Source organism: Macrobrachium rosenbergii, chromosome 51, assembly GCF_040412425.1.
Source record: "Macrobrachium rosenbergii isolate ZJJX-2024 chromosome 51, ASM4041242v1, whole genome shotgun sequence".
Classification (NCBI taxonomy): domain Eukaryota; kingdom Metazoa; phylum Arthropoda; class Malacostraca; order Decapoda; family Palaemonidae; genus Macrobrachium; species Macrobrachium rosenbergii.
Genome location: NC_089791.1, coordinates 66,337,319 through 66,350,155, shown reverse-complemented (window position 1 = coordinate 66,350,155; position 12,837 = coordinate 66,337,319). Strand labels below are relative to the sequence as shown.

General features: G+C 41.9%; 2 protein-coding genes across 3 annotated transcripts in view; one reads left to right on the top strand and one right to left on the bottom strand.

Moving 5' to 3' along the window:
• Positions 1 to 10,813, top strand: part of LOC136833468 (interferon alpha-inducible protein 27-like protein 2A) — a 39,737-nt gene extending 28,924 nt beyond the window's left edge. The window contains exons 3-4 of the mRNA XM_067095664.1: positions 229 to 332; positions 10,449 to 10,813. Coding sequence (XP_066951765.1) covers positions 229 to 332; positions 10,449 to 10,553 — 209 coding nt within the window. The 3' untranslated portion in view covers positions 10,554 to 10,813. The remainder of the gene's footprint in view (positions 1 to 228; positions 333 to 10,448) is intronic.
• LOC136833472 (LETM1 domain-containing protein 1) overlaps positions 1 to 12,837 on the bottom strand; it is a 414,955-nt gene that overhangs the window by 359,729 nt on the left and 42,389 nt on the right. The gene's annotated exons all lie outside the window — the stretch shown is intronic.

Below are 12,837 nucleotides of genomic sequence, written 5' to 3'. Positions count from 1 at the left end.
GGCAAAAGTTAGATGAAAAAAAAAAAGACACCCTTATTTTTTGTTTTCCCTCCAGTGTTGCCCTCTTGGTTTTTGAAGGTCATATAATAGCTAAAATACAGCCAGTCAGATTTGAATAACATCTTACAACAGTATAAAAACTACTTTGAAAGTTCCATATATTTGTTATAGAAGAATAGAATGTGCACAAAACTTAATGCCTTTAACACATGTTGTGTCTGTTTGCAGGTATAGGATTTACAGCAGGGGGTATTGCAGCCACATCTGTTGCTGCTAAAATGATGTCTTTATCAGCAATTGCAGCTGGAGGAGGAGTGCCTGCTGGGGGTTTGGTGAGTAATGTGGTCAGTGTATTTTAAAGGTGACATCTCCAAAACTGCCATTAATATATGGTAAAGTTGTCACAAGTAGTTGTCTAAAAATTTAGACATTTTTGAGGTTGGAATGAAAATTTGTTTGTAGAATAAAAACACATTCTCCACAAACTTCATCCATAATATGCAATATGGCTCCACTCACACCAGCCAGATATATCTTTCAAAGAGAAGAGACCCATTGTGCATCCCCAGCTTTCACTCCACTTGCCCCAAAGGAGATGGAGGTGTTCCTATAAGTCAAATCAAAGATTTATGATTTTTTAATTTGTAGAGCAGCAAGTTTTAATGTAAAACATGTAAACCCATTAATCTTGAAGTAGTCTGAGTCCCAATTTAGGAGGAGGACCATGCAGAATAGCCATGGAAGAGAAGAATAGGCCTACGTGTAAGAATTCCAGTCCTTCATATTGACAGGCTGAGCAGCAAGCAGGAAGGAACCAATCAAAATTATGGGATTTTCCAAAAGCAATGGATTAGCAAGTGAAGAAACTCTCTAAGCAGCACATTTGTCAGTCATAATTTGACATGGGATGGCTTATCCAGATCACCCCCAGTCAGAAAAATATGACCAAACACAGCAGTTGGCCCCACAGTATGAAGAGCAAGATATTTGTTAGTTTCATTAGTAGAATTTAAGGATGGGAGAGAGCTCCAGGCTATACTTTCAGAACCAAAGAAGACAGAACCCAAACTTCATGCATCCAAATCTCAAGTTATGATGTGTACTCTTGAGAACTCCAAATGAGTCCAAGAAATAGTTTTACTGCCAATATAAGATAGAAGGCTCTCCTCAGCAGGAGAGGGATGCAAGGCAGCAATGGCAGAAGCATCCACGAGCAAGTACATTTACTAGGAGATCAGCTTGGCTATAAATACTAGTCAAAGAAAAGATCAACAGTTGGAATAAGAAACATCATCTGACAGTGTATATTCCTGACTGACATGCTTAAAGGTGGCAAGGGCAACCAAAAACACGTCTTGACAGTTACAGTGACAAAGGGGAAAGAAGCCAGGACTTCACAAGCAATTTAGCGAGGCTGAGGAAACCAAGGTCAAGTTCCAGTTAGGAGGTACAGTTGTAGGTTAGGGGAATCTTCTGGTGAAAATGAAGGAACAGGTCCAAAATGTTCTTATCATATCTTATGACTAAGATACTCTGGGGAGAATGGAGCCATATCATTTAATGGGAGAGAGAGAAAAAAAGCTACGTATATAAAATTCCTTCACTAAATGAAAAAATCAACCAGAACAGGAATGGAGGCTCTCAGTGGACTACAACATCCCTCACACTAAGCAATAAACCACACTCAATTCCCCTGGTAAAAGGCAGTGACAGAAAGCCTGCAAGGGATGCTTATAGCTGTTGTAGCAACCTCTGAAAAGCTGCACTCTGTAAAACTATACCAGATAATCTTCACTTGTGTAGGTTTAGCAACTCTGGATGACTGCAAGTCCAGTGTAAGTAGGCATGACCCAGCAGTTTCCTCCAAGGAGGATGAATTCCAGTTATGCCCATGATGAGGTCTAGGAGGTTAAGAAACTACTCACTGATGGCAGTCATTGTGGAATTTGTTGATATTAAAACCTTAGTAGGACTTATCACAGCTGTCTGAAGAGAGAAAAGGCGTACATGTCCAGATTGTCCAAAAGGCTAGTATTACACAGTAAAGGGTACATTTTTGCTCTGAATGGCTTCTCTGTCACCAATTTGATGCAATGTTTTCCAAAAAAGTGTTTCCTAGATCACTAGTTAATATATCTTGACATTATGATGATCTGCAATGCTTGCTTCTGATAACTTTCAGAATCTGCAATATCTACTCCCTCTGCTGCCTGTTTAGGCCATTGCTAATGTTGACATCTTGGTACATTTCTTCTTCCTTCTGTGGTCAAAGTTTTAAGTAGGCCTCATCCAGAATTGCCTGGGCTTCTTCCATTTCCTCCTCAATGATGGTCACACTTGGGCATTTCTTCTTCACCAATAGTTGTTGTTGTTTCAATCAGTTTCTTCTCATTATAATTATGATGAGTTCAATTTCCTACCAACTTCAAATTTTTAGGCCCTATGCTTTACCGCTTCCTGGCTTTGTAATAGCCCCCTCCAATGCAATATCATCTTATTTGCATATGTTGGTAACAGCACCAATACTTCCTGTCCTCTCTTGAACTGCCTATCTCTGGTCCTCTTGTCCTAATAGTGCTTCTACTAGCATCTCTTTGCCTCACACAAACCCTTCCTGGCTAGTTGGCATGTCTCCTCAAGGCAGTTCCTTAGCCCCAGCGCATACTGGGAATAAGGAAGGGCTGGCTGTAAATTTTCAAGCTTCTCTGGGTGAATCTCAGTGGCATTCTTCTGCAACATGGAGGACACCTCAATGTCGAGGATCTGCAATTACTGGATTAGAGGGCTAATACTCGAAAGTGATCAGTCAACGTGTTGAGAACCTGAGTGGGAAAATGAAAGGCAGTAACTGTTATTCTCCAACCTCCAAGGTCCTCAAAACCCTTGGCCAGCAGCCCCAACTGAAGGAGCAGGAGAGGAGGTTGGAGGAAATGAGGGAGCCTCATATACACTGGCAACTTCTGCCTTGTGACTTATACTCACCTACCACTGAACAGAAAGGCAACTTTTAGGTATGTGTTTGAGAACCGAAGCAGTGCTGATGTGGAAAGTATGGTCAACCTCTGTGAGAATAATGAAGTTTGGGAGTAATGCAGCATAGATCATTGGCAGTAACTAAGAGGAGACTACATGAAATGATGGAGCGTCATATCCACTGTCAACTTCTGCCTTCTGACTATTACTCAGCTATCACTGAACTGAAAGGCAACATTTTAGGTAGCTATTTGAGAGGCAAGCAGTGCTAATGTGGACCCAAAGTGGCATAGAAGATCTTTGGCAATGACTGAAAGAAGTGTTTTGGATAAGCTAAGGATGGTAATGCTGAAGCATCAGAATTAAGATAACAGCCCTTGTGCCAGTGGTTGTAAATGTAACCTTCTCACTCATTCTTAGGAAAAGATGAAGGGCGTGGGATCAGACACACACGGAGTCAAGTTCGGCTGAAGACAGCCGACTAGATAGGTCTTGAAAACATATAGCCTTTTTTACAACTGGAGAGGTCTTGTAAAGCTGTATCCCTCTTCTACAACATCACATTTACATGCATACAACACATGTAGCAAACATGAAAAACTAAAGTGAAATGACATGCTTTGACCAAATCATCCTCCTAATGTGAATTACATGCTAGAACTAAGCTGGCTTCATTAAAAACCTGCTCTTACCAATTCAGAAAAGGCTGAACTCTCCTTGCAGAAGTTCTCACATCTCCGTGTGTTGCAGCTGTCAAAGGGATTGAGCAAGACAAAGGAGGCGCTGGTATCCTTTCTGGTAGCCATGTGGTTAAAGGTGACAGCCTTACATGTGAAGACCATTCCTAGATTTAATAAAAATTCTTAGGTGCTGGTCCAGCAGAGGAAGATTATGAGGGCTGATTGGAATTCATACTGGAGTGGCAACCTGCATACATGGCAAAGTATCTTTAGTTTTAAAGTCCAAAGACTTTGCCAAGGAAAGCTCAAATATCTTTGAATACAACACCTCATTATCATCATGTCGCAATCACAGTAAAAGATTTTTGCAAAGGAACCATCATCCTGAGGTGCACAGAAATCCTCTGCAGTTCCTCTTCTAAGTCTTTCACAAGTAACATGCTATCCTTGGACGAATAAAATGTGTCTCTCAGAGAGGACTGAAGGGTACCAGGCAAAAAAAGAGATGGTACTGAGTCCAGAAGAACCAGGAATTGAGGAAAGGGGAGAGTTGCCTGTGCTCATACAAGGCTGGGTCAGTAATATAATACAAGCAAAGGGGGAGGCACATGCAGTTTAAGTGTCAATAGGACAAACAACTGAAGCAGTACAGGTCACAATAACAAGCAGCAGGAATAGAGCTGGTGGTGGGACGAGAAGGTATCAAAGTGTGACTGGATTTGGGAACGCCTTGCTTACTGTAATGAGCTGGAGGATGGTGGTGTGAGTCATGGCTCTGCCCAGCCAATCAAGGATGCCCTCCTGGTTGAAGTTACTTGGAATTCAAACCCAGTCAATCGTGGGACAATCAGTTGATGAAACGAGATTGCCTTCATTAATATCCCCCGCGCCCTTTTCTCTCTCCCCTTATGAAGCAAAACATGAATAGTATGGCTCCCTCCTCTACCACTCTCCCTCCCCTCAGGGAGTTAACTAACTAAATGTGAAGTTCTCATTCAACACATGATACAAACTTCCTCTCATTGTGTAATAACAAAAATAACAAAGACAAATGTTATTTACTACATGATGAAAGCACCCTCTCATCATATAATAATATAAGTAACAAAGTCTAAAGGCAAGGCTTAGACTACTGATTACCTTACACATACTTGCATCATCGCCCTGAATATTGCATAAACAAGCACTTGACTACTTTCGATATTTTGTAAGAAAACACTTTGGCTACTTTCGGTATTTTGTAAGAAAACTCTTGTGACAGGTGGTGATGCTTAAGTGGGCCAATTTTACGTCTTCCTCCAAATATGTTGATATAAAATTTTGCAGTGCCTTCGATAAAAATTATGGAAAAACTTTGCATAAACACCCAACCTCAAGATATTGCTATATAAATATATACACACTCATTTAAAAGCTTATCTGACACTCCCAAGAAATTGATACGTAAATATATACACTCCTTTAAAAGGAATTTAATTGGCACACTAAAGTAAGAAAAGAATATCAAATAAAGGGTTTAAGAAAAATGTTATTTTACTTTATCACATAATGTATTTGCATTAATAAAAGTTTTGCATAGTCCTACATTACATGTTAAAGATATGTACTGTATGAACCAAATGCTGAACGGAAAATAACTGAACACTGATAATGAAGTGAAGCAAAACTTTAAGACTCATGCATTGTTACAACAAATGATTGGTTTGCGTAAGGATCAGTGTAGGATATTTAAGCCATAAGAACCTCTCACAGACCGCTTCACTTCACTTGATTATTGTTCATTCCCTGCAGAAAAAAATATCAGTTGGAAACAAATATTAAGATTTCAAAACTCAGCCTTTCATAACATGCATAGCTGTAAATTTTGTGCATGCAAAGAACAAATCCCTGATTGTCGAAGTGCAGTAAGGACAAAAACAAGTGACTAGTCTGTGGCCTATATTTATATGTAAACCTCGCACGTGCCATCTCATTCTCCAAGAAGGAAAATATGATACAATATAAGAACATTTTATGTTCTATTTCAAAATAATGTCTATTATTTTAATTTCAACAGCAAAGGTTAACTGTGGGTAAAATTCGCCCCTATACACTCCTCTCACCACTACCTGTTTGGGTGAGCTCTTAATCCCTTTCTCTTGTCCAAGTGACTGCCCAAAGACCTTGACTTCAGGTGCTGTCAAAGGAGAAAGCAGCTCCCGTGCTTAGCAACTGACCCATGTGACTGGCGCCATCCTGAACATCTGGGGCAGGTGCCCCCACACCCCATGTGCGGGACCGTTATAGAAAACGTGGTCATGTTGCCATACAGTGCCATCTACAAGGAGTCCACCACAACCTCTTCTTCTCTTTCCAAGTCCTCCATAGATGTGAGAATGAGTAAGGATTCTGCCATATCTTAACTGGCTGATGAACTCAAGGAACTGCAATGACTCATGGTAGAACTTGTAAGGAATCCCCCTGCTTTGATTTGTGAAAGAAGCCAGCACAGGTGTCATTTCATTTTCCTTGGGCTCAGTTCCACCGTTTCCCCCTGCCAAGTCAAACCATCGACCTACAAGAGGTCCCTGGAAGAAAGGCCATGGGCGTAGACAACTCTAGGTAGCCTAAAGAACCTCTGAGCCTCCTTGGCACAGCTCTGTACAGTGCCTCACCTTTATCCTATGAGGATCTTTGGCACCTCTATCCAGAAGAGGATGCAAGGTTCCTTCACCAATTTAGTTTCCTTATTACTTTGTACAGTAATTCAATTTCTTTGTGTAATATTCACCTTCATCTCTTTGATTCTTTTTGTTTCCTTACAAATCTCTTAATTTAATATATTTTTGGCAGCCTTGCCCATTCATGAATCCATTTGCAAAGCCTTATAACGGTTTGTCACTTTTATCTTGCCTCCCACTCTGCCAATGCAGAGTGCAAATTGCCAGATTTTCAAGTAATATAAGACCTTTGACTTCCCTTCCATGCCTATAAGAGCATGGTATATTTTAAATAGTGCATAACAGAGCCATTAGGCCCTTTCCATATGCATGCCATGTTATTGGTCTGCCACATCAGTGGCTCTCAGAGTGCAAGATACTTCCGTCTTGTTACTATCCTCTTTCCTTGTAATTTACAAACCTCTGGTTCCCTTTAGCCAATACTACATACTGATATGTCACATTTACTTATAACAGTGCTTTCTGGCACTTATATTTATGATGCCTCGAATGGCACAGAACCATCGCTCTTAAGTATCGTGGCATCACCTAACTCAAGCCCACGAATACTTCAGGACTGCAGTCAGGGGATACATGATGCGGGCGACATTTGGTATGAGGCTACGGTAGTAGCTGACCATGCCAAGGAACTCCTGTAGGGACTTGATGGTTTTTGGCATTGGGAACTTCTTTACTGCATCCACCTTGGAGGCCATGGGGCAGACACCTGGCAGGGAGATCTCATGACCCAGGAAGTCTACCTTTTCTGCTCCGAAAGTACACTTGTGGAAGCTGACGATCACACCCTGGAGCAGGTGTGTTCCTCCGGGGACCTGGAAAAGATCAGGATGTCGTCTACGTAGCAAACGCAGAAAGGTAGGTCCCCAAGATGGTGTCCACAAATGTGGCCTGAGGCCCTGAGGCCGAAGGTGGAGTAGGAGAAGGTATACATTCCGAATGGCATGACAATGGCTGTCTTCTGAGCTTTGTTGGGATGTACTGGTACCTGAAATATAGATTTGAGTAAATCCATTTTTGTAAATACTTTGGCCCCGTGCAGGGCGCCTGTTAGGTCCTGCATGTTCGGCAAGGGATAGTGGTCCAGTGTCATTACTAGGTTCAGCCGACGATAGTCCCCGCAGGGCCTCCAGGAGCTGTTGGTTTCTTTACTATGTAGAGGGGGGACGCCCATGGGCTTGATGCCTTCCTGCAGATGCCCATCCGTTCCATCTCGGCGAAGGCCTGTTTAACGTCTTGGAGTTTTTTGGGTGGCAAGTGCCAGAATTTGGTGTGTGTTGGCGGGCCTGTCATGGTGATATGGTGATGGATGCCGTGTTTGGCATGAGTTCCAGGCAACTGACACAGCTCTGGCTTGAAGACATCTGGGAACTCGTGGAGGAGGGTGCTGTACTTGTTCGAAGAGATGGAGCAGACAGCGGGCATCCCCGACCTGGTGGAGGGCGGTCAGGAGCGGCAGGTTCTGGTATCCAGCAGACGTTTTCGGCTGACATCTACCAGAAGTCTGTGGTGTGCGAGGAAATCGGCGCCCAGGAGAGGAAACTTGACATCTGCGATGACAAAGGGCCAATCATATTTACGGCCCAGGATGGATATTCTGCGGGTCAAAGTTCCGTAGCAGTGGATGGGGCTTCCATTTGCGGCCACCAGTGCGGTTACAGTGCTGGATGTATGGTCGCGGTCCTCTCTCGATGGCGGAAACACCGATTGCATCGCCCTGGTGTCTACCAGCATCTGTCGTTTTGATATGGCGTCATGGATGAAGAATCCTACTGGTCGGGAGTCTTTAAGGTTTGTGGCCACTGCTGTTACTTGTGGCCGCTTTTCTCGTTTTTTGTGAAAGAACAGGGGGCCCTGCAATTTCTGGTGGCACTTCTGAACCTCTGATGGAATTAACACCAGGCTGGATTTGTCCATGTCCTCTGCTGCTGTGGTGGTGCCTTCCTCCTGTACACCCGGCTCGTGTCCTCTGCCTCGTCTTCTTCTGTTACCCGGTTACAGGCTGCGGGTGTTGCAGCGTGTTTGGAGGCCTTGGTGGCCTCGTGGAGTTTGAGTGCGACGTTCACCAATTCCTCCATTGAAGGGCATCCGTGATTTGCCCCCCCTCATCTCCTGCGGAAGGCACCACAGGAATATTTCTTGCGACAAGCTGATCTCCTTCCTCTGACCATCTGTGTTGACGCCAAGCAGCATCAGGAGACCTTGGAGTTCATCCCAGGCGTTCCTGGGTGATGTGTCACCCAGGGGATGGGTCATCAGGTCGAGGACGCGTTGGGCTCTCTCTGGAACAGGCATGGAGTATGTTTCGATGAGCTTGTCTCGCAGGCTCTGTACTTGACTTTGCCTAACTGCAAGTCCAACCATGGGGTGATTTTGTTGAAGGCCTCCTCCGGTAGCGTTGTCTTAGTCTCGTCGTCTGTGATTTTCACCACCTGGAAATGGACATCTGCCCGCAGAAACCAAGATGAGGTGTATTGTTGCGAGAATGGAGGGAGTTTTATCAACTGGCTTATTGCTGTCTTCGAAGGCGAGAGGGGGATGCAGAGAATCTGTGCGTCCTCGGAATGACTTTCTACCTCAGTGTCTGACATTCTTCCTCACACCAAAACGCAAAATACACGCTATATTTAGTCTGTTAATGGTGTTTGGGGCTCGTCAGAAGTCAAAATTATACGCCCTGTGGTTCGGTTAATGACTTCTGAGTACAGTCGATGTGAATCGTAAATGGTGGGGCCAAACCGTTTGAGCACGCCAGAATGTACCTGAAGGGGTATGCCGTAATTAGTCTGTTGGTGGCGTGGGTGTTCTCCGAGGTAGGAGCTTTCAGAGGCCTAGACTTTTGCTGCCGTGTGGTACTGTTAAAGGCTCTCAGAAGGTAAAGCAGCCGTAGTGAGTCCATTAATGGCAAAGCCTAAATCGCTGTGTTTACCATCACTCCTCTGGTCACCAGTTGTGAGGACAGGAAAGGTCAACTGGGTATTACCTGCGCAGGTGTACATGGCAGAATGCGGACGGAAACGTGGTGCCCGACCTCTGATTGAGGTGACCCGCACTCTGAGCAATTAGTGTTTGTCGACAGATAAACAAATGGCAATTCCGAGAGACAAAATGTACAATGATGAAATACTGTACATATCGGCAGAAAGGCCAGAAAATTCTACACATGAATATTTACATGAGAGTCTTCACTTATTAAGAAATGCAATGCATGACGTGATTGATGCAAAAACGAAGAGACGTCTGACTTCTTTACAAGGCTGTGTGTCCTCCCGGATATAATGCTTATGGTACGTTTAAAGCTGCTATTTTCATTATGGAAAGTAATTGATCTGTACACATACCTTGTACTGTACAGGTCATAAACGTCACAATGAGTTTACTGGCCTACTGTTATTACACCAAGTGTTACATCCTCAGCAGCAGCACCAGATTTTATTTATCTTTAAAGCCATGGTATCTATTGTTTGTGTTCCTTTTTTTTCAGTCTTGCTAATAACACATAGTGTGCAGCATATCTTTCTCCGTTATTGCTAATCTTTTTATTTTACTTGCCACAGTTGTTGGTGTTGTCTGTACAGTTCAATAAAATCACTCCAAAAATTGTCACTGATGTAGCTGTTACATTATAAATATGTTACCTCACTGGGAGTTGCAGCAAAGTGAAGCCAATAGTACGACAGCCCACACACACCTCGGGAACCAGAAGCCAAAAGTGAGCTAGGGTAAAAAATCTAATGGTGTCAGATCTTAAGTCTGTCATGTGGTACTGGACTTCACCCACTTTAGGTCATATGACACCACCATATGTAGTCATTTTTGCTTAAAAGGTGGCCAGAATGTGTATGTGTCCTTTAAAGGTGTTCGGGAACACAATTTTAGATAGATAATAAATTTCATTATCTTTTTATTTTTCATTGTATGGCCATTTGCATAACCAATGATGTGGGAAAAAATGCACCATTATTTCTCCCCATCATGCAGGCGATAGCACATCTCTTTTGCTGCGAATGTGTAATCATGTCGTCCTCTCAGAAGTGGGTGTTACAATGAAAGTAATAATTTTTTTTTTTATTTTCAGGTTGCTACACTCCAAGCAGCTGGAGCAGCTGGCATTGGGGCAGCTGGAAACGCAGCTCTCGCTGCTGGAGGGGCAATTGCTGGAGGAGTTGCAAATGCTCTCTAAAAACCAACAATGAATCTGACTTGGAGATACACTTACTTTGGAGGAACTAATCTAATTTTGGAAATCCAACCAGATGCCAACCATAAATTGTTTTCCTTTTGCACTTTTCCCAAGTATTGTGTAGATCAATTGTGTGAAAGGAACTGTAATGTAATTAATGGCCAGGAGTCACACAGTATTGAACAAAAATATTATGAATTAGATTTATTTGGGCTAGCATCTCCTGGACGTTACCATTAAATAAATTTTTGAACAAATTAGTACTGTCTCTACATGCAATCACAGTGCTGTTTTGAGGTTTTAACTCCAGAGACTATATTGCAAATTAAAAATTCACACGGTATGATATTAAATATATTTCAGCTGTACCAAACTTACTATAGCTGATAATTTACCTCTAACACAACATACCACAAAGGAAAAGTTTTTGGATGATTTTACAACAGGATGATTTTCCTGTGAATACAAGTAAAAGACTAATGTTGGGAATGGAATGTAAAAATGATTTAATTTATAGGTAATGTTGATAATGCAAACGATGAATGTGTTACATCCAAAAAATGTTATTTCCAGTTAGTTTTCTGTTGGTTCAGAATAGATTCCAGCAAGATGAAGTGCGTTGTACTTAGGGAGTTAGGCAAGTTTCATACCTGGAAGGGTGTTTGTATATTGATGCTGCAGTACCTGGATAAAGGTGAAATGCAAGGGACTAGCTAACAAATTGTAATCATCAGCTATCATTCACATGTTTATCCTAGAACAAAGTGAGGAGGAGGACTGTTCCCACTTGGGTTACCTGTAGTTCATCTTACATTGCAAATGCTTCGGAATATTGTCTGAATAATTTTGAAAGTAACTATTAGGACTTTAATGCACATCTCAACGTATCATAACCAAATTAACCTTAATACAGAGTGATAGCTGAAACAACTTATTCCCTTATGCTATGGTTTCATGAATGACCAAAGAAGAAACCAATCAAAACTTGATGTAAAGTTTCAAATTATAGCAACAACCTTGTTACTCTCCAATGAGTACCTCTGCAGTATTTCTATTACTTAGGCCAGAATTTTTATGATTGGCCCTTTCCACCTTAACAAATCAGGTTTTTAGCTTTCATTTCTCTAGCATCAGTTACAAAAATCTGTCCCATTTACTACATTCACTGTCACCGCTGGATGTTATCAAATACAATCTTGCCTCCATTACAACAAAACCATATTATGGAAGATTATCATCATTCCAACAATTCCCACTTGGTGAAACTGGTTCATATGCCGTGTCCTGGAATACAGTCCCAAAAAATTTAGGGGACCTGTCTGCCAAAGGGCCTTGACCAGCATAATCATGTCTTCCCATCAATAGCTCAGGAAACTTCTCAAGAATCTAAAGAAATCTCGACTTTGCTAGCAACATAAATCCCGGACATATTGCTCAGGAAGTTCTTACTTTTCCTCTATTGGTTCTGTCAAGCACTAAAAGTAGTTTTTTCATTATATGGAATTAAAAATTTTAATAAAATGCAAATTACACCTGGTTGAAAAATCAGCTTGCAATTAATTCAGTACAGTATTAATATTACAATCCTATTATTTAACTGGGGTTAAAATCAAGGTTAAAGAGGCGAGCCCAAAGAAGGAGAAAGAACAGGGTGGTAGCTTTGAGGGTTGGGACTTGGATCGTGGGTATGATGACTGGGAAGGGGAGAGAGAGAGAGAGAGAGAGAGAGAGAGAGAGAGAGAGAGAGAGAGAGAGAGAGAGAAAGGGTAAGCATTTTATATGGGCAGGAGACTAGATAGAGAGGAGTTAGAGCGAGAGAGCTGGGACGAGGATATAAACTGCTTTATAGTGGAGCAAATAAGGAAGGTAGAAATGGAGTGGGAATAATTCTTTCAAAAAGCCTAAAAGACAAGATAAGCAAAAAGAGGTCGACACATAAATGACATTTTTATGATAAAATGATGTTTCATTATACTTACCAAAACACTGTAAAAGCTTTTATCTTAAAATCGACACGTCCGAGATATAAATTTTCAAACTTTGTTTACATACCCATGAACCCAGGTCAGTTTCATTCTCGGCATACACAATTAGTGAAAACCTGAGATAATGTCTCCCCCTGCGGGAAGGATGAGGCCTTTACGTTACAGTGTTTTGGTAAGTATAATGAAATATTTTGTCATAAAAATGTCATTTTCATTATAATGACTTACCAAAACACTGTAAAAGCTGATTCCACATTTAAGGTGGAAGGGCAGGGGATGAGGTATCAGTTATTGAAAGG